Source organism: Anthonomus grandis, chromosome 13 (genome assembly GCF_022605725.1).
Source record: "Anthonomus grandis grandis chromosome 13, icAntGran1.3, whole genome shotgun sequence".
In the NCBI taxonomy this organism is placed as follows: Eukaryota; Metazoa; Arthropoda; class Insecta; order Coleoptera; family Curculionidae; genus Anthonomus; species Anthonomus grandis.
The window spans coordinates 9,440,787-9,466,399 of record NC_065558.1 but is presented as its reverse complement, the minus strand read 5'-3'; the positions used below and the strand labels follow the sequence as shown (position 1 = coordinate 9,466,399).

The following is a 25,613-nucleotide window of genomic DNA, read 5'->3' as shown; positions in this document are numbered from 1 at the left end:
AGTAAGTTAAAAATGGCGGTAGGTTTTCATAGGTACGTGCGGACGTAACCCACGAGTACTAGGTATCGACTCTTAGAAGTAGTTTTCGGGGCTATTTGACTGTTGTTATATCTATAATACAGGATAAAATAAAGTTTATTATTAAAGTTGCGGCAAGAGATACTACTAGAAAAATCATTATAAACATTTCGGGAACTAGAGCTCGGATGTTGCTCACCATTAACTACTTCCGGGCTGGATTGGATGGACTTTTTAATCCCTTCCTTCGCTTGATCCACGTTTGATTGTGTTCGTGCAAAATTTCAAACCTCTACATTTTTTAATGATTTTCTCTTATTGATTCACTTAGATATGCCTTTTAAATGTCGAAATATACTTGTGGAAAATTCTGGTTGAACCGTAAAAGATCTGCAAGCAAACTATAATAAAAGTCCAATCATTTTAAAATTAAATAATATGGAATCATTCCAAAATAATTAATTTTCCGAATGTAAAATAAATATAGACTTTCTATTTCACTGATTCTTCCCTTTTTAGGTAATTTATAGGTTTTTTTTGTTGAACTCGTATTGTTATTCAATTTAATATAAAATTTAAATGCTGATTTTTTGAACTTTATTATATTTAATAATCGCAAAAAACTTAATGGTTAACTGTCATAAACCAAAATAAGTATATATATTTTCATTTAATATTAAAAAACATTGTAGATGTATTGAGACATTAAATAAAAAGTTTATTTATTGGACAAAAAAATAAGACGTTAAACAGAGCATTATCTTATCTTAATAGCGAGGGTTAACATTAAACTTATCATACGAAATAAAATAGTTAATTTTATTTTCGGTCCGTACTAATTTGAGACCAGTTTTGTGAAACAATGCATATAGAACCGTGGCTAAGGGTACTAAAACAATTATAGTAATAAGCATAGTATAATTTCAAGGCTAGAGACGTATAATGATCGAACAAATACCTTAATCGGCTTCAGTATTGTCACGATAAAAGAGGATAGGGATTTTAAAATATGTTTTCTAAACCTGTGCTAAATAGTGCCAAAAAAGGATATTATTTGTTAACATATGTTGTAAGGTAAGTTGAGCTTAACGATGGCTATTTTTGTGCATGTATCATGGTGAATGTCCAAATCATTTTATGAAACGTTTAATAATTGTTTTCTAGGCACGAAATTGCTTCGCTTTTACGAAATTTACCTTTTTTCTAAAATCAAAAAGGTTCTGAGATTACAGTGCATGTATTATCATAATGAATTTGATCTCGGTTAATGTTGAGTTTTGGTGTTTCCAGATCTATAGCTGCCAACTGTAGATCTAAGGAAGAGTGCATTGTAATGATCAATCTTATCTAATTTACAGATTTTGCAAAGGCCTTCAATAAGATGGACTATAGACCTCTTTCTAAATATTAGTAAATGTATAACTGAGGCTTTCATAAGAATCTGGAAGAGTTTCTCATATCGTAATTATTTCATGGACCTCAATTTGTAGAGTTCAATGGGTTAAGATCAAATATTTATACTACCTCAAATAATGCTCCCAATTTTGCTACATTTTTTTAATTTTTCCATGACAAATGATAGCAAATCTTACTAACCTGGATCTATAAAATTATATAGCTTAATAGTGGAAGGAACCTGGTTATACATTTTTAAAAAATTTCATTTAAAATTATAAAAACTATTGTATTTATGCAAAAAAGAAACACACGTCGTTGTAAATTAATTGTGTTTTTGAAGAAAATCTATTTTGATAATAACACACGAAACTGATTTTTTTTTTATTAAATTGACTTTAAATTAAGCATTTTTTATACAAAAGTACAGAGTTTAAAAGAATTATAGGCTCTAATAGCTCAAATATATTTAAAAAGTACTTACAGGCGATTAATTTGGCAAGTTATTACTTCATAACGGTTGTAATTTTTTCCAGAAAATTCAGTAATCCAAGCTACATCCATAATCCAGGCACTGAGCCATTAAAATACCTAACCATCGGTAAACTCTTGGAACAGACTGTAGAGAAATATGGGGATCGACCAGCCGTAATTTCCAGGGCCCAAGACAAAATCGTCACTTTTCAAGAAGCTTTAAATCAAGCCGATAAGTTGGCCGCCAGTTTTAAATCAATCGGATTAAATCCCGGAGATCGGATTGGAATATGGGCTCCTAATATTTCCGAATGGTATGTGACGCATATGGCATGCGCGAGAGGTGGATTTGTATTGGTAAGCTTTAATCTTAAATATTTATCAAGAATACTAATTTTTGCTTGCATCACCATGAAATATCTCTCTTCTCTACCTATCTCTATTTTCTATATCTCGAATGGATCCTTTTATACTCTTTTCTATTATGATATATTGACTTCGAATGATTAAGCCTGGAAATAGGAAAAATATTGATTTTTTAATATTTTCTGCGCTTTTTTATTACTGCCTAAATCATACTTCTTTTAAAAGATCCCTGCTTTAAGATCCTCTATAGAATATCTTTCTCAGTTCCAGTCTAACTCTAGTCAACTGCTCCTTTTTGTAATTTTTCTCTCTCTGTCAGAATCAAGAAGCTCATCTCTCTTCTATATTCAGAGAATGATGTCACGTCATCAACTTTCATATTCCTGGAACATTTTATTTTGACAACTCGCGACCACGGTTTTACCTTCAAACTCATTCTCATTACGCTAGAAAAAAAGAAATATAATATACCCTAAGTTGTATAAGAGTCTTCTGAAATACATAATCTGAAAGTAAAATATAATTTATTTAATAATTTTAGGTCAATATAAATCCAGCTTACGAGATTACTGAACTCCAAAATTGTATAAATGGCGTGGGGGTCAAGGCACTTATATGCCCTTATAAATTTAAAAATCACAATTATTACACTAGCCTAATCGAGCTGGCTCCAGAGCTGTCCAAAGCTGATCCAGGAAAACTAAAATCTAAGTTACTACCTACATTGACGAGTATTATTATCATCGACAAGACTGATTTGCAGTAAGTTTACTCAATAGGTTTTTTAAAATAATTTTTGATAAAATGGATTTTTAGGGGGACATTTTACTACGATCACATCCAAGAAGTAGCCTCCGAAAAAGACGTAAATTGCATTAAAGATTATCAAGATCGTATTGATCCGGATGGGGTGGCTCATCTGCAGTTTACTTCGGTAAGTGTAAATGTCAATAAAGAAATGTTCGATCGATTGGGAGAAATAATGATTTGACAAGAAGGTACTAAAAAGTAAAATGTACACTTAAAGAACATATTTTTCATATTTTATTTAGGGTACAACAGGAAAACCGAAGGCAGCAATGCAAAGCCATTTCCACATAGTTAACAATGGGTATATTTTGGGAAAAAGAAACGAACTGGATAGGAAACATCACACTATTTGCTTGCAGGTGCCGTTTTTTCATGCTTATGGAACAGTCATTAGTCTAATCGCAGCTTTAAACTATGGATCCACGTTAGTTCTTCCAAATAAGGGCTATGACCCTGATAAGGCTTTGGACGCTATTCGAGATGAAAAGTTTGTATATTTCCGAAAAGAAGTGGTTATATGAAAAAATCTATTTTAGGTGTACTGTTATACATGGAACACCTACCATGTATGTAGATTTAATCAACAGACAAAAAATTAGAAATGAAAATATTTTTCCTGAAATCGCTGTTAGTGGGGGAGCGTATTGTAGCATACAGCTGTTCAAAGATATGAAAGAGTATTTGGGAGTTAAAAAAGTTAAGGTCTGTAGTTCGAAAAAGAAAATTGTAATTTTCTTTAGATAATTGCAAATTTCATTAAAATACAGTTTAAGATTTTTAGTCAGTTTATGGTATGACTGAAACCACGGCGATAGTTTTCCAGTCTCTGTTTGATGACGATGAGTACCATTCTACAGCCACAGTCGGATATATTTCGGAACATACAGAAGCCAAAGTTATAGATGAGAAGGTAAGTTAGAGAGACAGTAGGAATTTTTATTCGTCATCATCTGCCATTTATTACAATATGGTAAACATACAAATAATTTTCTTAACATAATAATAAATACAAAGCATAGTAACAAGAGAAAACTCGCGTGTAAAATAATGAATATATACCATGTAGATATCTTTCCTAATAATCAAAGTCTTAGACACTATACTGGCATCACGAGATAGTTTTACCACTAACCAAAACTCTTTACTTTTTTGTTAAAGTTTATATATAATATTTAAATTATTTACGTTTGTTGACGGAGATTACTGTACAGCACAATTATTTGGACTTTATTTTTTCATTTTTAAAAACTGCTAAATTAATGATTTTGGTATTGTAAGAGTTTTCAACTTCAAAAGTAAAACTGGGCTCGGTTCGGAATATTGGCGCGAAATTTAAATAGTTGTAAATAAATACAGTAAAAATAAATATCTCTAGTAGTCTATAGTATAGATGAGGTAAAATGGGTTTACAGCTTCGGAATATATGCTAAACATATTGCTCAATGCATAGTCCTAGAACGTCCCTGGAATGTATTACATGTTAAACTCTCTATTAAAAGATAAATCATCCAATTGTAACCACAATTGCTTACGATAAAGTTAAAATTTTTAACTCATTTTGAATACTTAAAGCAGGCAGTTGATTCTTCCGATTTTGTCACACAGTGCTATATACCTACATGTACGTTATGTAAACACGAAGTCTATCAATTAAATTTAATGATGTAATTATATGTTCTGTCTGTGTTAACGTTCCCTTTATATTATCCCTTAGGGAAATATTGTTCCACGAGGACAACCGGGCGAATTATGCATAAGATGTTATGGCACCACCTTGGGATATTGGGAAAATGAAGAAAAGACTAAGGAGCTTATAGGACCAGATAAATGGCTTAGGACAGGGTTAGACGGTTTTTGTAATTCTATCAAAGTTATTAAAAAAACTTTTTTAGGGATACGTTCATTTTAGAAGAAGATGGTTATGGTAAAATTGTTGGGAGAATTAAAGAAATGATCACTCGCGGGGGAGAAAATATATATCCAGCTGAAATAGAAAGTTTTTTAAATGGACACCCAGCTGTTTTAGAAGCTCATGTAATTTTTTTTTAATTTTTGAACTTAAATAGCTAGTTTTCGTTTACATTTTAGGTGATTGGTATTCCCCACGAGAGATTGGGAGAGGAGGTTTGCGCTTGCGTGCGTGTTCTCCCAAACACCTCCTTTACTTTGGAAGATGTGAAGTCCTTTTGTAAAGGAAAAATTGCGCATTTCAAAATTCCTTCTAAACTTCAAATTTTCGAATCTTTTCCTAAAACAACCTCCGGGAAAATTCAGAAGTATAAGCTGGTTGAAATTGTAACTAATTGTTGAGGATATAAAATAAAAAACAAATTTAAATAAATGTAAAGTTTAAATAAATAAAATTATGTAAATAAAAAAAACAAAAATATAAACAAATTCATGGCTTAAAAATAAACAGTCGAATAAATCCATATCACAATACAGGTGGCTGTCAGCTTAAAGGTTGAACTGGCACCTGAAATAATAAAACCTTAAATCATGCAAAAAAATTAATGAAACAAATAATTACCAGATTTTATCATTTGATTTGCCTCAATTTTCTCCGGCGCTGTCCAATGCTGCTTTCCTTCAATTTCCAAATATCTCACATCAGCACTTCTGTACAAGTTAAAAAGGGTTGCGACGCATTGTATCTTTATTGAGTTTAACTAAAAATTTTAGTAAATAAATATTAATTATTGTTGCTCTAATTTATTTCCATATAAAGGCAGGGAAAATATTAAAAAGGATAATTCTTCTATATATATACTTCTACATTTGTTAATAGGGTCAACCTACTTGGTAAAGATCAAAATCAACCTCTTTTTCCACATGGGAAACAGTCATGTGCGGTGTATATCGGTTTTTATAATGTTGCCCTAAAGGGTCCAAGCTTACTAAGTTTCTTCTAGATTCTGGTACCTAAAAAGTATTTAAATATATGCAACATGATTCTGGCTAGTCTCTTATGATTCTTTAAAAATAAAGATAAATTTGTACCTGTACTCCGTTAATATACCAAGTGACGTTCATCGAAGGATAAGCAGGAGGCGTAGTACAGTTTGCCCTTATCGTATTGCTAAGTCCAGTTTTGTCCCTTTCGATACCCAAGGTAGGTCCAGAATCTGGAACTTCTATACAAACACCTCCATTGGCTTACTTCATTTAACAATTTAAAAACAACTCACCAACTACGTATAAAAAGGAACTGGCAGACTTAGTTTCAAAATTAGGGGCGTCCGTGGAAACTTCACATCTGTACCTTCCGGTAGTCTCTTGAGCGACATCAAGCATTACAATTTGGTCCTGGGAGCTTCGACTTAACTGGAATTTTTCCGGAATTTATTCACTTTATCAAAAAAGATTTCGTAGTAGACTTACATCTATATTAACCCCAGGAATTGAAAATATCTGCATTTTGGGATCTTCCCTGGGTATATATCTGAAGAACTCCATTCCTCTTTTAAACCATTTAACTGTATAAAGTGGCTCGCCCTCCAAATCGAATATGCACTGTAATCTAACTGCATCGTGAACTTTTGCCGTGATAGGCACCATGACCTCCACATCTTTCATGGCGTGTATTTCTAGAAAAAAATAAAAGAAAAACTAATTAATTAGAAATTTTATTTTCTTGGTTTTTTTATGGTATTTTTATCGTGAATTTAAACTTTTTTTAGAATTCATGTATTCATTGTCATTTTTTAAATTTAAAACGAAGATGGCTTCCACTCTCCCAGGATAGCAGCCACTTTACAGCATATAGGAGCCGCCTTCTCTGCTGTCTCGACGATATTCGTCGAAAACTTTAATGTTAAACCAATCTAGATAATCCAGAATTTGTGAACGTCGTGAACCTCAAGAGGTTCAGAATCTATAGTGGAGAACATTGAGTGCCATCAAGTTAGCCTTACACCAATCTCTAGATCTTCCTTTGATGTGTTGTTCCACAATACAGTGGTACTATCAGAAAATGTAATAAATTTTCCAGAGATCTTTAAATTTGAAGAGATAGGATCTCAGGGCAACACCTCAAAATCCATAAAACTCCCAACTTGCGCAACGGAATTCCGGGATCAACATCGTGATGTTGATAAAACCTAAATTTGCGCTGCAATCATCCAAACACGACCTATTTTATGTTTAGTTTTCATAAAACATACCAGGAGTTTTAAATAAGGCGACCCTATAAATGAGTTTTTAAATTCTCTAGAATTTGATTCCCACATATTTTTTTGATTATAATTATAATATAATCAATAACTGTGAATTTTAAAATATATACTACTTATAAGCTGCTAAATTTCTGTGAATCTGTATACAAATACGTGGAAATTTCAAATAAAAAAATTTTTGTCAAAAGACCAGAAGATTACTTGTAAATTTTCTACCTAGGGACTTATTATTGTACTTAATATGATTTAAAAACGATATTAAAGAGTCACTTTATAATCCAATTAATATTTTAAAACCTCTTAAATTCAGTTGCATCAAATCAACTATGAAATTTACATAAACATAAATATGACCAATCAATTTCTAACCGTAGAAGAATAGAATTAAGTTTATAGTAGACAGTAACGTTGATATTAAAAACTAAAAAACTGATAGTAATAAAAAATTAAAATTTTGGTTGCAAATAACGACTAACCTTGAAATGGCCTTGAAAAGTCAATTAGACCCCAAGATCAAAAAAATTCTGAACGCAAGATGTTTCGCTCTTCATGGTTCCGGAATAAAAAATGCCAACTTTCGTTGCAAAAACTGTTTAACCTTGAAATGACATTGAAAAATGGAATATCCTAAAAAGGTATAGGGGCACACCGTTACTTTTGTTACACCCTATATATATATCTATATGAACAGAAAAAAAAATTGAAAAATGCAGATTTTATTCTTTTATTATATTTTTACCACTTTCTCTCCCTTTCAGTTATTTGACTACACAGAGATTTAAATTCGAGTTGAATCTTGGCCTTTCCTGCTATATCTTGTTTAAATTTATATAAATTTTTATATGTCATGTAAATTGTCTGACCTGTCTGTTGCCGTTATGTTTTTGACTAGTTAGAACACAATATTTCTTTGGTCCTTTGCCTTCTTATTCCTGTTAAATTGATATTTAGCCTATTGACACTTATTTATAGTAAATTAAAAGGACCCAATAAAGAAAATATACCAGGAATCTTACTGAATTATAATATTTGGGTAATCTGGAACATCTTAGTACTAGCTACTAGCCTGTCAATTCCGAGCAGGAATCATATCGGAGAACCAGAAAATTGCGTCATCAAATAGAGAATGCATTATTATTACTACAGTATGCATCACTAATATATTAATAACTAAGTATTTTGTTCATTAATGTAGTAAACTTGGACAGGAATTAGTATTGAAACGACAGAACGGGATTTAATACCTACTTTATAACGAAAATTACTAGATCTGTGGAACCACTTGGTATTTATAGCACATTAAATGGTTTAATCCTTTCTTTGTGCACTGAAATTAGAGATCTTGGATCTTGCGACACCAAGTTAATGAACTTAGTTAAGGCAAAAATTTTCCTCTTTATGATAATCCTCGCATTTATAATTTTGATATGAGCAGAAAATCATTTACTGCCACGCTATTATTATTAATAAGCTCATTCAGGTTTAAATAGATTTAAATTGTTTTCTTCGTTTTATGGTGAATTTTTTCATTATATCATCAATAGTATATGTTTATGTTTATTATTTTAAGTATATGGTATATGTTTTAGTGATAAAATGAATGAATAAATAAATATATCAATATATTTGTGGAATTCCATTACGGTAATGGGAAAAAATAGGGAGAATAATGCGAGTAATCATGCTTTTATCGTCTCGAACCCTATTCATAAATTTCATTATTTGATAATTAGGGCTCAGTACTAAGGACTATGTGATTGCGGTTTTGAACCGGTTGTGATTACAGTTATCAAGCTTTACTAAACGATAAAAATTAACAAAAAAGCGAACAAAATCAAAAAAAAATCTCTTATTTTTTTCATTAAAATACATCGTCTATCCAGTTTGTTCATTAATGTATAAGACGAGTGGAAGCTTAAGATAAAACTTACGGAAAAACGTAATGTCGTGTCTACAATTTCTAGAACATTCAAATTAATCTTACGTTATTAATTATTACATTAAGATATTTTTTATTATAATGTATAACTTCTTTATCAGATCATTTTTGTAAAATGTGTACTATTTAAAATACAAAAAGCTATACGAAATATAAACTGTAAATCCTAATTTAACATTTTTAACTCTAAAATATTTTCTCAAAAAAAATCAATATTATATATAAGTTTCTTTACCAAGATGGCCGCATGCTATAGGTCAAAGTCAAAGGATAACAGTTTTTGTAAAAAAGATGTTTTATAATAATTCATAAATAGACAAAATCTAGCGTCCATTCATAGACACTTTCATTAACCACTTAATTTTAGCCAATATGGTACCAGGTGTTTACGACCGTCGTATTTTTAGTTGACATTATTAATGTGAAAACTCTTCTAAACCGCGAGTATATGTAAACTCATTAGTCTGTGAGGTTTTTTCTAGCGCTGACAGAAATAGCATTTCGCAATAACCACCATTTCCGCCTCATGTATATACCTCTTCGCTCTTACGCGATACCCATTCAGAAAATCCTGCTGAAATAGTTTTTGATATATTTATAAAGTTTACCGGAAGAGCTTCAGGAGTCATTCACACGTATTATCGAAATTCCCGAGAAGGCCATTAAATTCTCTCAAATTTCACTATAGTTAAAAACCTTAATAAAAAAAAATTGACATATCACGCCGTATAACGATCCAATGAAGAAATACAGGCACCCTAAAAATGAGCCATTTGTGCGAAACACATTAATTTAATTTTCGACATCTTACTTTGACAGAAACCATTTACCCTTATATTTCTACAGGCAGGAGGGTTGTAAGTCGCAGCACACAAAGTGACTCATACAACTTAATTTCCCCGCATATCGTGAACACCCCCCTTGTGTTTATTGATCATAAACCAGCGAGAAAAGGATAATAGAAAAATAATATTGGGCATGTGGAACTTTAAAAGGATTTTTAAGTTACCTATGAAACTATAATAAGTTGCACGAAGGGTGTATGCATCTTTGTCGTGTTTTTTTAAGGCTTACAATGAGCCTCTCATGGAGCTTCAAATAATCATCAACATGATAAAAACCGTCCATAATTTAAATTTCCTTGACATCTCTCCTAAATTGTTTACAATGTATTACAGCATAACATAATTTATCTTCCTAGTAATGAGTGGTAGATGATTAAACAACTTTCTGTTGCCATAAATATGCAGTTCTTGGTTAAGGTTTATTAAGGATTAATTTGAGCATTAATGATTAAAACTTACTGGTAGGATATACAGGCATATATATTGCTATATATGCAATATATATTGTTGGTGGAATTTAAAGAAACTATAGCAGAGGAACATTTCCTGTACAATAGGCAGCATGTATTAACTTACTAAAAACAAAGAGCTGCAGAACTTTCAAGATTCAATGAGAGAGAAATACTTATTTCTTACCAAAAGCGTATCAATCTCAATTCTTTTTGATTAAATTAGTTTTACGTACTTTAAGTTGTTTATAATTTAAAAAAAAATTAGATGAAATTACAGATATTTTGGCCCCTGTTTCAAAAATATTTATATTTGCATTATTTGTCAACAAGCTCAAACCATCACTATCAATGTTATTATCAAAATTAAATTTTATATTGGTGATATGCCTCAGGTATTCTAGTTTAGTGTTGCCTTCTGTGAGTGTACGGGATTCTACGCCATACAATAAAACAGAAAAAAACATATGTAGCATCTTAATTGCCTTACTTTTGTTTTAAGAGTTTTGTGGTGACTTGATGTGAAGATGACTGTCCTATTGTTCATTTCTGATTGGTAGCAATATTGTTGAACACGTTCAACTCGAGTTCCTTCGATATATAGGTAATCTTCACTTACATCTTTTGTGCTGATGATCATTTGTTCCATTAAACTTTGCAGTGTTTCCAAGCTATCTGCTATCACCATGGTATCGTCGGCGCATCTCTGGCTGACTCCACGTTGTATTTTCATCTATTCCTTTATTAAGTCTTAAGCATGTTGTTCTGATTCTTTTCATTCTGTTTTTAATGATTTCATTAATATTCTGACATTCTCTTGATTCATGTAAATTCTGGCCACGTCTACACTTAAACTTGTCTTGTGTTTGAATTTGCTTTCTTTGAATCTGTCCATTTTTTTAACTAAATTTTTTGTAATATTAACTTTAGCACAATTTTCTTCAAAAAACATTTTATCTTGATGGCAGCTCATCTCAGTATACGGAAAATTTCTAAGAAATTAGATAGTTTTAATTTGTCAATAGGAGGGCTTATTTAGTGACAGTGTCTCGAATACCAATTCCTATTTTGACTTTCAGAACTTTCTCCTAAATTATCTCATCTTGACCTACCATATATATTGAAAGTTAAATAGTGTTTGAAGGGCTGACCCTCCTTCTGAGCGCTAATTAGAAGTTTATAAATTGCAAAAGCTTCTTTTAAACGTTTGTTCACATAGGCCTCCAGCTAATTCATCATATATTTGTATGGGTTTGGGGTATTATGGGGAATTAAAATTGTAAACATGATTGGTTTTTATCGAGTTTAATTTTATATTATCGGACGATTCATGTTTTGTCATCCACTTCTAAAATCCTTACCGGACTAATATTCAGACGCTCGATGGATATTGCAGGTGTTCAGCTGTACAGGTCCGGGTTTAAAATCTTTGATGTCGATTCATTTACATATTATGTGTTTATTTCGGTTTAAGATTTTCATTTTAGAATTTTGGTACAGAGAAAGCAGAAAAAATAAGGCCGGCACGTATTTCTACTTATTGGCTTCTTCAGTCCAATACACTAGAAAACAAAACGAAAAATGGGGAATATGTTAGCTTGGAAAGAGAATAATACTTTTGATGACCAAAATGTACTTTTTCATGGACGACATTTTAAAATTTAATTTCTGCATCTAGTAGGGCCAAGTAAATATTTTGATCTCTACAATATTTCTGATATAACCGATTTTAGTGATTTGTGATATAATAGTATGAGTGTTTTAAGGCAAAATTTTAGATGGCTGCAGGGCTAATATATTATGGGCAGCATTTTTAAATTAAAAAAATCTTTTTTTAACTTAAAAACTGACGATTTTAGTGACATCCTGTATGTTTAGGGAAAAAGCAAATGCTCGGGTTCATTTTTTAATTAAATCGAAAATCCTGAAGATGCCTAATAAAACACTAATTTTCGAGTTGTTTGCTTTAAATCATGAGCAGCTCTATTTTTAACGATACCCTGAGCTAAATTGGTCCAGAGCTTTATTAAATTTTATATATGAAATATTACGCGATATTTTTTATTTTTAGTTTATTTGATGGGAACGTTTAATTTATTTGTGTTTTATTGATTTATCTGATTTTTTAAAATTTCTCATTTTAAATGCCTATAAAAAACAACGTGTCATTCAAAGAAATCAACTCATAATTTAATTTTGTTATTATTTGTGTTAAGAGATTAAATGTCCAAATAGGTCTGGAACACCCTCTAATTCGTCATCCTATTATTGATTTTGCAAGCATAATTTTTTTATTATGGTTTAATTTTCAGACAATTTGGCAACCTCTGTGATGTGTATTACATAAATCATCCAGTTCGGCAACAACGTTGCCAGTTGTAGTTGGGATAAAGGAAAAAATAAAATTTGATAATGTTATTTTAGAATTAATATTTCGAAGACCTGCTTATCTAACTACTGGTCTAGTAAAATTATAAATTTTCTACGAAATAGTTGGAAAAAGCAATTTTTCCACACAATGTATGCTCCCTTTCCTGAGTTAGCCAACTAAAACTTTGTTGTGAGAAACATTTTTAGTTATTAATTTATTTAGTTTTTTTCTCAATATTTTTGGCGTACAATTAACAAACAGTAGGTAATAAAATTTTCTACAAGTTTTCTTGTTGTTTCCTATATAATGTTAACAATAATATTACAGACTTTATTTGTTGCTCGGCGAGGTTTTTTCAATTAAAAATGCATTTTTTTACTTTATTGTTGCCTTAACGCGCGAAATTGTTAGATACCAAAATGTTCTATAATTTTAATGCAAACAATCTTTTTTTTGTGGCCAACATGGAATTCGCATTCAAAAATGTTAATAGAACATCTAAATGTTTTTATTTCAAGAGAGTTTAGCGTATTAAAAAAAATTAATTACGTCAAAAACTTAAAAGTTATTAAAAGAAAAGTACGATTAGAAATTGGATGTCTTGGCCGTGACTTAAAACCTTGTTATTAGAGTTTGAAAATTAGGAACTTTCAAGAAACTTTATATGAATAATGTTTTACTTATTTTTAATGTAATTTTAAGTTTGTAACAAGTTTACTTAAATTTATTAAAACTTTACTTTTAGTTCGTTCTCAGCATACGTCCATAATGTTTGAATTATTTCCAGCTCTTAAGCCAACAAAGTTATTTTTCACCTTAGTTCTAATGGTTTGCCCTGTATCGCTGATCAAGTCACAAGTACAAAAATATTTGTATATTGTACTTCTGGTAATTGTTTTATTATTTACGAACGATTACTTTTTGCCATATTATACGTTCAGTGGGCAAATTTCTGCAAAGTCGACCTCTATGTCATTGATGCTTTATATAAAAGTTTTTGGAGAATTTATTTTAACCATATGCTTAATCACTAAAGGCAAGCAATTCATTAATTTTCTAAAACTAATAAAGAAATTACAAAACATGCTTGGATATGGTTCATCTAAGAAAATTATTATTTATTCTTGGTGCTTGTCAGTGCTTCTAATCCTGGTTTTAAGACACTTCAAACAAAAAACAATATGGGAATTTATTTATACAACTATAAAACTCATAGTTGTTTTGCGCTTTTTAGCGGTCTTGTTGTTTTATTCTTTGTTTATATACGAAATAATTAAGGCCTACCAAAAGCTGAACAAAAATCTTTTACAAGCCAGCAAACATGATTTATCACACCTAAAAAGAATGAAATACATACATAACATAATTATTGATGTTGTGCACTGTTGCAATGATATTTTTGGAACATTGATTTGGTTGATTATTGTTTACTACGGTTCTATTTTTATTGAATTTATTTCTTTATTAAAATTCGCTTATCCCGCTGGATGGTACATTTTTAACGTATTTACTATGCTGCATTTTACGGTAAGTACAGGTATTTAATATTATATTATGGACTATTTTTTATGCAATTTTTTAAAATATTTTCAAATATCACCTAATGAACTAGAATTTTATGTATTTTTTTTGCCTGCGTTTTATTTCGGTTTTCCTATGATTGTATTTCCTTTAAACTTGATCGAGTTGATTTGAGCCTATATTAATACAATACTATGCTTATGATCAATATTTATCCTAATTTACTTATTTCAGGGGTGAAAACCCTAAAAAATTATACAGTTTGTCTGGTTTTCCAAAGCTTTGTGTTACCTCCCAGCATCAGACGCCATTTTATGACGCCAATTTAATTATGACTCTTGAATTATAAAAAAAAATCAATAAAAAGTGATAAAACTAATAAATATATCATTATCGCAGAAAAAATTAAAAAAAAGTTTTGTAAAATATCATATCAATGATCACTGAAGAAGAAAGCGGATCTTCTGAAGCAACAACAATAGAAGCTTTAGCAACTGAGAAAGATTGCGGATCTTTCGAAGCAACAACAATGATACATTTATACATACAACTTCCTCTTATACTTCAACTCTTTTCCACTTTTGCCCTAATTTGCCTTTTTGTGAAAAAAAAGTGTAGTGGAACTAGTGGAATTATAAACGTAATAAGTTTAAACCGTTCATGGGACATTTTTTTGTAAAGTGATTTTTTTTGACCATAGCAATTAAGTCTCCTAGCTTTTGAGTTGGAAGTAAGGAAGAAGTAAAAAACAATATTTAAGTCTGGCAACGTTGTAAGTACCGTAAGCTTAAAAGCTCAAAAAAATGTTTTTGAGTTGCGAGGCTAATGCGCACCTGAGCGATGTTGCCACACAGAAATAAACATATACCTAAATAGTGTAAGCGCTATATAATATAATGAAATTAGGACTATGAGGTAAATGTGAATAAAATTCCTTAAAATTACAAGGGCAGACATCCAGGATAAGCCGTTTTAAATTATATCTAAATATTGGTAGGAAGAGACTGTATAACAAGTGACAAGGAGTTGTATAATTTTGTATGTTTTAATTCATTTTCATTTTCAAAATCTCCAATTGTACCAAATTCAGAAAGAAGTGTATTTTTATGCAACAGGCATTGGTGAAATATGTAATTGTTCAAATAAAGGTCTGCAAGGAACAGTTAGAGTCAAATTTTTATTACACAATGTTTTTATTACAGTTTCTTACATTCTGTAAACAATCTGTTGAATTTCCCCAAAAGAGAAGCCCATAGGATAGCCTTGAATGAAAAAGACACATATGGGCAGTCCAGCTGACTTCAAGGATGTGGTTTCCAAGTTAATCTGCCGTCAATACAAATGCCAAGAAACCTCACATGCCTTAATTTTTTTTAAGAAAAAAGGGACTTGCCCAGTTTTTCTATGTTTAGATTATTATTTACTAACCAGTTTAGAGATCATCTGTCGTTAAAGCTGCAGCTACTTGAAGTTCTAAAAGATCTGAGAATGGTGGTAACCTTGGCGTGTGCGCCGGTAGTTCATTGACATACAAGAGCAGAGGACCCATTATAGACCCCTGGAGCACACTTGCACCAATTGGAAATGCTGATGAGATGCCCAGGAATTTGAGTTTTGCCAGACATTATGGTTAATAAATTATTAAAATATTATCTCTCATACCATAGTGTAGCAGCTTGCTCAGCAGGACTTGGTGTTACATATAGTCAAAGGCCTTTAAGAGATCACAGAAAATTGCAGAAATATACTCACCCTTCTCAAAGTGTACAACTATGTAGACCTATTTTTCCTAAACCCAAACTGCAATGAAGATAGAAGGTCATGTATTTCAAGAAAGTTTGAGATTCTACTACTGAAACATATTGCTCTATTGGCTTTGATAAAAGTATAATTTATAAAACTAACATTTTATTTACAAAGTTTTGATTTTTTGAAACCATCATTAAATTTGTTTCTTTAAATGGAATATTTGATTTTTATATCCATATCCTATAGCCTATTTTTCTCTTTCCAACGATATAATACACTTAATACAAAAAGATTGATATTGTGGTTAAAATCACATAAACTGTGATATTACCAATTTGCTAATGTTACAAAATCCTCTTACAAATAGGTTTTTTGACTTACCAAGATGGCGTCCATCAGAGATTGTAAAAGTGTCAATTATCATTTTTACCACAAATAATGGCTCACATTGGCTACAAGGCATGCTTATCACATTTTTTGCAAAAAAATCAGCGAGTACTTTTCAAATATTAGAAGGAGAAGGGAGAAAAATATCTTTTTCGCACGCACTCTTTACAGTGTGATCACTTGTCACTTACAGTGACATACAGTAACTTGCTTACTTCCCAATGTCCAAAGGGTGCTTAGAATATAGCATTTTTGATAATTATAATAAAAGCTGCTGGTAGATTAACATTTCCATGATGTTAACAAACACAAAAACCCGAATTCATTAATTTTAAGTTAATCAATTCTATGGATAGGACTTTAAGCTTTGCCCTGGCCAGATTTTACGCAAGAAATAAGGTTCAAAATGGTCAAAGATCACTAAGTATCTGTTTTTCAAAGTATTTCAATTTTAATTTCTACAATAAACACAAAATATACTCGTCTTAAGTATAACTAATTATTAAACTTAACTCTTTTAAAAAATTGTTTTCGTGGGATACTCTTAATGAATCTTCCATTATCACCTCTGAAGAATATCCTCTCTGAATCCATTAGTTTCAATTATAAGGGATGATAATTTCCCAATTCCCCATAAAGGTATTATGGCCCGCAATCATATTATATAAAAAGTTTATCGCCGAAAATAATACGCACGTTGCCCCTTTATGGTCCCGTCAGTTATTATTAATTTTACTCTCTTGTGGCCGCTTATTGCTTATGACTTCTCATTTATTACAGATAATAAATTGTATCGCACGCTCTTGTGCTTCCCTTTATTACTATCTTACATCGGCAATTTTTCGTTTCACACTACTTCAATCATTTTTCTTTCATGAAATTTCAGATTCAGGTAGTTTCAACGGCCTCCCTAGGTGACCAGTTAAAGGAAGAATCAAAGAAAACTATAAGAATTTGTCACGGTATGATGCACCAGCTGGATGATTCATGGAATTCAAAAAAAGGCAATCAAGATATGCAGAGATTGTATAAGGTGATCGCTTCCCAAGCTGCACAGGTCGACATTGATCTTGACGCAGCTGGATTTTTCTGCGTGAATAGGAACATGCTTTATATCATAGCAATGAAGATTTTCACATATCTTATATTTCGTTTTGAAGTTTTGAGTTAAAGGAGGAAAAGATATTGTCAAGTTCTTAGCGTATTTATAGCAATTCTTTAAGAATACATTATAATGTTAAAACAGAAAAAAAAACTGGAAATTTAATTGTATTTATACGGCATAAAGAAATAACGAAAAAAGTGTTGTATGAAAAGTCTCAATTTTTTATAGAAAACTAGGAAAGCTGTTTGAAGTAGTAAATTTTTCGAAAGTTGTTTGAAGAAGTAGGGGTATATACAAAAGAAATTTTAATTTTTATATAGAAGAAAGGCTTGAAAAGCTTCTTATTAAAAAGGGCAAGTTTACGGTTTTCCAGAAAGGAAGAAGTTTTTGGCAATTCTTGATGTTTGGCCAAAATTGGTTGCAAAATTTAAGAAAATTCCAAAGTTGGCCAAACAAAAAAAAACTCATGCCTAGAAAAAAAATCATGAGAAATATCCCATGAAAATTATAATTCTTATAAGATCCTAGTAGTATAATATTTTAAAGGCTAGATACCAGCAATTTTTGCTACGCAAAAACTCATGATCATACTCCCATTACAAATATAAAACATATTTTTCATATATCAAATTCTCTAGGGAGTATCCTAAAAACAAGATCTATAATCAAATTAATGAATATTAATTCAAGAAGAATAAAACAAAAGTAAAAATATTACTTTTAGTTATGTTTTTTAAATTAAAAACAAAATTTTTAATTTTAAGTTAAATGCGGTGAAAATGTAATAATCAGTTTTTCATTATATTTTCGTTTATTACATATTTCGTGATTTTATTAAAAAAAAATATATAATATATAAATGCTGTACATTTCTATAATAAAGTGATAAATTCAAAATAAATAACGAGCTTAGGCATTGTCAATATTCCCTGCATCATTAAATTTCGCTGTTATATGCACCAGAGGAACAAAATAAAATTAATTTTTTAATGGTCGATAGGGAAATAGTAAATAATTTTTATTCCTGTTAAATTGCAGAAAATACGACTGACAATTAACAGCACAGTTATTAAATGATTTTTAATATAATAATTCTTGAATAATGTCATAAAGCTTAGTGTTATTAATTTTTTAGTAAATGCGACTTAATTTATTATTGACATTTTTCATATTTAACATATGAACCGCACTACTTTATGCACAAATATATATGTGTGTACTTTTAATGCATCTTTGGCATCTACCCACCAACATCATTTCATAAGCTAAACAACGTGTCTTATAGTACCTAATTGATAATTTATGGAAGTTACTTGCCGAAAATATTTTCAGATTACTCGTATTTCGAGTCATACCGGAAGTTCATGAACTTATTTTAAGTATATCTTATTACATTTTTAGATTATGCGTAGACTTTTGAGTCACATGCTGTACTTTGTTTCCGAGCTATAAACAGTTGAAAATCGTAGTTTTCTCTTACTGTTTTCTTACTTTCAATAGTTTTAGGGAGAAAAAATATTTAATTTGGAGAGAGTTTTCTATTCTAATTTTATACAAGATATTTTTGCTAATTAGGGTTATTCTAAAAAATATTAATTGTATTGTATGCTGGCAACGTCGCAATAACTTTTTACGTACATTTTCAAAAATGCGTTTTTTTGCAATAATTTATTATCGGCGTTTAAACTGTGCTTAAACACTTTTTTTTGTAAAATTTAACGTTTATAATGAAAAAAATTATAAACCTATAGCCAATATTTTTGAGAGACGCTTAAAAAGACGTTAAAATAAGATATAGGGTGTTATCCAATTTATAAGTTTTAGAAAAGACTGGTTTTCCCATTATCAGGTACCCTGTTTATTAGAAAACTTAAAAAAATAGCCTTAATGAAATTTTTGATTTGTCGATCCATTATTAATTAACTTGATTGCACTCCCAAGAACATAATGATATGAAAAACTTTATTAAGGGTAATTCTATTCATAGATTAAACAGGGATGCCAAAAAATTAAACAATAATCACCAGTACCTACACCACTGGATAATTTCCTTAAATGATTTTAATCATAATTTCGTTCTGTCAAGTGTTAAAAAAGTCTTTTTGTCTTGTTGAACTAGAGTAGGTGGATACCAGGAAGAACAAACGGATTTTATATTTAAGCTATCATCTTCTTCTTCTTCATCGTATCTCATCTTTATTTCGTATTTAGCTCCTTAAGGTGACTTGCAGCATTATTTTCTCTATGGCTCTCTGTGCGACCCTTAGTTTCTCAGCTGCTCTTCGGGTTATTGCCATAGTTTCCACGCTAATTTTATGTCCTTAGTAAATTTAATGCTCTACATTCTCTATGGTGATTGCTCATTATTTTCATCTTGTTTGAGTTTATTTTTAAACCAATTTTTTTAAATTGGGATTTAGAGCCTTGTCTTCCTATTCAAGCTTCTTAAAAAGATTCTCCACTGCTAGGGTAAATAGCTTGAAAGAGATGGTGTCTCCCTGTTATACTCCTTTGCTGAGTGATATTTTGTCTGTGTTAAGATCGACGTCTATTTTTACGTGAAAGGTTGTCATAGCATAGGTACTTTTAATGAGGGTCGAGTATCTCGAATCGATTCTTGCATCTTCCTACGTCTAATTCCAATATTATCAATAATTAACCTACGTCTTCGTAGTCAGTCAATTGTTGATAATTCTAGTGTGATGGCAGACTTTTTGTCTTTAGTTTTTTATATTTCAACGATCTGGTTCTTTATAAGTTAGCATGACTTCGGCAATTTTTCATGTATCAGAAATTTGTTTAACAGCATTCATATTATCTGTATAAGTCTTTTTGCATCCATCTATAGCATTTCCGGTGTTATTCGATCTCCCAAGCTCTTGCCGTTTTTCTGATCTATTGGAGTGTGTAATATAATATGTAATATATGGTATGGTAATATTTCCGGCAAGTCTTCTGAGACTACGCTTGTAATACATTTTCTGTTTTCTCTACTCTTGGTTCGATCTTAGAGCTTTCATGCCTTTTGAATTTTGTTTCCTTTTATGTCCTTATTTATTTTTTCATTATCTTATTTAGGGTATTATATTCTGGAGAATCGCAGTGAGTCACCTGGACCACCATTCATGTAAATAAATATTTATTGCGATCATTTACTTCTTGAAAAGACATATATTTTCGTTTACTACTTTTTTAAGGAGTGTTTAATTCCTGCTTTCTGTTTCCATAATAAGAATCCGAATCTATCATACGTCAAGCTTATCAAAAATTTTATCAATGTTCTTCCTCTTTGACGTTAACAACTGTTAAATTGTGATTGATGAACATCTAATTATTCAGTCCATCAAATACATATCTAATTAAGAAACTATTAGAAAATCAATAATTACATATCTAAATGCCAATGGAAATTAAAGGCAATCTATATCATTAGAAACTTACGACCATATTTTTTCATATCTCAAGCTCAGCCTCTAGGAAGTTATATCGAATTTTTTACTAATAAAAATCTTGAGGTAGCAATATATGCGTTTCAAAACTTCAAATACCACAACTTCTGAAGACACGAAGGCTTGCAACATATAACTGCAAGAAAACCACAGGGATTGCATCTGGGCCAGGACCAAAACTCAGCTTTAACTCACTCAACCTACTAGGCACCAGTAATAGATATCAGGTATATATCCAGACTTATATGAATTATTGTAAACTGAGTAAATATCGACTTGTTATAAATCTGATAAATATTTATAATAGATATAAATTTGGAATTATCATACCTCCAACTTATCAGTTAATTTACTTTCGAGATCTCTCAAATAATTTCATGTCTCTACTTAACAATCTTAAAATCAGAAAATAGAATGTAAATCATCCATTTTTCAAGATTATATCCTTCAAATAGTGCGACATCCATTTAGAAAATTTAAAGGTTTTCAATAATAGAATATAAAATGTTATAAAATTTAGACAACCACATTTGAGGCTCATGAGAGTCAGTTATATACAAAATCCCAATTTACGCCTTTAAAAATAAACGTGATTACAGAAAATATAGCACCGGAGCATTTGGAATATGAAAAGTAGTTTCATAGGCTAGATGTAAAGAATCCAACCTAATGAGCAGAATCTGACTTACTGAAACGATTATATCATTATAATTTGAGAACAATAAATATAAATAATTTTCAAACTCATTAGAGGTACAATATTTTAAAATAATGCGAAATAAATCGTACAATCAGCAACTCATTCCAAATGGTCCCAGATGCAAAGATCTATGCATGTCTATAAAATCTGATTGATCAACTGAATAGAAAAATTTCTAAAAATATTTGCACAAAAAATCTATAACCAAAACTAAATTCTTAACCTAGAATCAAGTTTTTACTCTCAAATTTATCTTCAGGAAGTCTTTTAAATAAATGCAAAAGATGTGCCCAAAAATGCCATGTGTTAAAGCTTTTTTGTTAAACTATCCAAGAAGCAAGTTGTAGTTGAATCAACGTTGAATGTCCTAAACGTTGGTTTACATCGTAACAATAGTCGAATGAACGTTGACAAGACGACACAACAAGATCACACAATTAAGACAACAGTGTTTCTGTTTGTTGAATCAACGTCGTACGTTGATCTTAACCCTCAATCAGCATTGAATAGATGTTTTATTGATGTCAGATGATCTACATATACAGAGAGTTTCAATTTGTGACTCACATCACCATTCTGTAGTCTTAGTTTGAGTATAGAAAATTGCGCATGTATTTAAGTCACTCCACTCTAACTGTTATGTTTTTAAAATACCATTTGCTATCTGAAAATAGATTATTGTTTCTTATTTAAGTCTGCATGCAACATTTATTTAAAGTTTTATAAAACTTGATTATCATGTTGGTTTTATAATGTCTATTCAACCTTGATTTTTGGTACAATGTCTACGTTGCCAGTCGACCTTTCTTCAACGTTGATTCAACTGTCCCGTGCTGCTTGGGTAAACCTTTTTGGTCCCTATGCATAAATACCATACCATAGAATACTAAAATTATCTGAATGAAATATTTGTCAAATAAAACAGTTCTAAAGAAATATTCCAAAGGAACATTCCCTCATCAAGCTTTGAAACAATTAAGCAATATTAAGTGGGTGGTTTGTTCCTTGAATGATATGAACTATCAGAGATCTACTACTAATTAGGGATTAACACTTACCACAAACAAAACATACTAAAATAACCCAAAAAGTCAAAAAATCCCAACTTGCACCACTCATTTCTCTTGTCAAAATTCAATTACGCATTCATCCATATTACAAAAACAAACAAAAAATATAAAAACGAGCAACTTTATTGTATTAATTTGCACATGAATTTTTCACATTGGCCGCACTTGTACAATAGGACATATCCGGCCCTAATATTTCCCCGTCTACTTCACACAGTTTTGGCGCGGAAAATATTTCGAAAAGAAAAAAAATAGGGGACGGACGGCGACGCGTCTCTCCTCGACCCAAGCGCGAATAAGAGTGGCCAGATAAATTCGGGAGGCTGATGTGAATTTTGAGCAACAAGCGAATTTTCATTGATTTAAGTGGTTAATGGGTTTCTCGGAAAAATCTCCTGTCCTTTCAATTTAAATAGGCTTTTGAAAGCTTATTACTTTTGATTTTATCGTGATGGGTTTGACAGACTCTTGGAGGTCAAGCAGTAGGTTTGTATGAAAATTGAGGCGAACAAAAAGGAAAATTTGCAGACTTCAAAAAAAATTGCCGTTTCTACTTACACCTATTCTACTTTAAATATTGTATGAAGAGAGTAATTTAATATATTAATCTCGAAATTGTCTATTTAAAAGTTTGGGGAAGAAAGAGACTTCTATCTGCCTAAAAAAAAAACTTTAACGCCCTAGAGAAATAAGGAATTCTTTAATTAAATTCTTGAAAAAACTTGCCTGGAGAAATATTCCACTACCTCTGGAAAAAGATTGATTAAGAAAAATCATCTTCATTTCTGCTGAAAATAGAATTTTCTGAAGAAACTGGAAAATAGATAGGACCTTAACTCAGAAAGAAATAGAATGGTAAAAAATGAAATTTCCAGGCCGCTTTCCATGAAAATTAAAATACTTAGTAATAAATTAATATAAAAAAATAATATTTGTTTTTGAAAAAAAACCAAGTATAATCTAAGAATTTATCTCTTCAAATAAAAATATCTTGCTGAATATTAAAAATTAGATTTTTTTGCAGGAAAAAAATTGTAATTGCTTAAGAAACCAAAAGAATTTCTTCAAATGCTATGTTACAATTTTTTTTCAATTTTCAAATTTTTAATTTTTTATATCGTTTTGTTTGATAAAAACAATCCACAATATGTTGGATTTGCCAATTTTTTTTTAAATTAGTGAAATTTAAGTATTTTGTATATATGTTATATAGAGAACGGTAGAATGTATGCATGCAAGAATTCTTGTGAATACACATTTAAGTTATACATCCATAAGAAAATGTGGAGAACATTTCTTTAAGACTCTTATTCTTATTCGAGTGCAATGCAAATTCTTGCGTAGGCGTCCGTCATATGCTTCTATTAATTGCAGCATTTTGGAGTTTTTAAAAACTATCCCGACTTATCTCCGTCCATTGTCTAATATTTCGCAACTACGAAAGCTTCCTTCTTCCTATTTCTCTCTTTCCTTCGACCTTAGTTCATAGCAACCTCCTCTCATAATATGTCCGAAGTATAATATTTTTCTACGTTTTATTACTTCGAAAAGCTGACGATCTTCTAGTGCTCTTCGAAGAACTTATTTATTTCTTATGTGGTTTACCCATAATATTCTCAGCATTCATCTCAGACGCCACATTTCGAATGCTTCCAATTTATTTATGGAACTTGCTTCTAATGTCCAGGTCCATTTGTGAGGAATTTTTTTTAGTTCTATTGTACATGTAATATTTTGTTCTGGGTCTCAATTTTGATTCCACATATATCCCAGATACTTAATTTGCGTATTTGGTAATTTGTAGAATATCAGTCTTACTTACGACCATAAACTTTTTTTTTATAATAATTTTCAGGCCTAATCTCGTGCTTCTTTCATTTGCTTGATTATCCGCTATTATTACAATATCATCAGTATATCTGATATTATTGAAATGTATCCCGTCGACTTTAATACCTAGTATGTATAGTATAGGGTTATCTAAAACCGAGTCAAAAAACACTCTTTCCGAGTAGAGATTAAACAACATCGGTGATGAAACGCAGCCTTGCCTTAGACCCTTTTTTATATCGAATTGCTCAAAATCTATGAAAACTATAAAAATGTCATATCTTATCCAGGAATCAATTATTGATAGTGACTAAATAAGCGTTTACTTATGTTTAGTGATATTGACACTAGTTTAGTAATAATGACATACAATATAAATTACCCTTCTTACTTAGCATCTTCTGACATCATTATTAACCATAATTGACTAATAACAGGGTTCTTATATTTCGACCGCTTTATTGTAATTTACGCCTCTTCGGTTTACTCGAACAGAATGAAACCGACGGAGGAATGGTTGGTTTTTATTAAAATAGTGCCATAATTCGAGCATTTTATTAAGGCTGATTAAGAGCAATTACTCACCAGTTTGTCGGATTATTGCTGGAAGAATAAATACTGTACGGTGTCCTTTAAAGTTCAATCTGATAAACTTGTGTATTGTGATACCTACGCGGCTGTAAATTTAAGATTAGGTAATTAGTGCTTAATAAGGGAAATGGTTTGATCTTTATCTGGGCGCCATGGAGTATATGTTTTATATAAAGTTGTAAAATACTGTAAAAAAAGTTTCTTTTAGTTCGATTTAACTGTTCCACTTCTAATAGTGGAAATTTAGATTTTTTATTTTCTTTCCCTTATGACATGGAAAAACTCTTTTTTTATGTTACAAATAGCTGAAAATACGCGCTATATTTAGACTTTTAAACATTTATATTAGAGAAAAAATATGAAAATCAC

At 30.7% G+C, this 25,613-nt stretch overlaps 2 protein-coding genes across 3 annotated transcripts; one reads left to right on the top strand and one right to left on the bottom strand.

Annotated features, from left to right (window-relative positions):
• The first annotated feature begins 841 nt into the window (after positions 1-841).
• Positions 842-5,460, top strand: LOC126743933 (medium-chain acyl-CoA ligase ACSF2, mitochondrial-like). Its single transcript, XM_050451214.1, has 10 exons — positions 842-1,092; positions 1,950-2,244; positions 2,795-3,015; positions 3,070-3,187; positions 3,306-3,550; positions 3,600-3,765; positions 3,845-3,973; positions 4,778-4,905; positions 4,956-5,097; positions 5,152-5,460. Exons 1-10 carry the CDS (start codon positions 1,028-1,030, stop codon positions 5,371-5,373), a joined length of 1,731 nt encoding a protein of 576 aa, XP_050307171.1. The 5' UTR covers positions 842-1,027; the 3' UTR covers positions 5,374-5,460.
• On the bottom strand, positions 5,395-23,126 carry LOC126743934 (uncharacterized). 2 transcript variants are annotated; one of them, XM_050451215.1, is made up of 7 exons: positions 22,812-23,126; positions 6,445-6,650; positions 6,252-6,387; positions 6,064-6,197; positions 5,863-5,985; positions 5,594-5,732; positions 5,395-5,539 (listed from the first exon to the last, which is right to left on the bottom strand). In XM_050451215.1, the coding sequence occupies exons 1-7, from the start codon at positions 22,870-22,872 to the stop codon at positions 5,469-5,471; spliced, it is 870 nt and encodes a 289-aa protein (XP_050307172.1). In that variant the 5' UTR covers positions 22,873-23,126; the 3' UTR covers positions 5,395-5,468. The 2 variants fall into 2 exon arrangements, with proteins under 2 accessions (XP_050307172.1, XP_050307173.1); XM_050451216.1 differs by lacking the exon at positions 22,812-23,126 and adding an exon at positions 21,046-21,192.
• Positions 23,127-25,613: the final 2,487 nt, after the last annotated feature.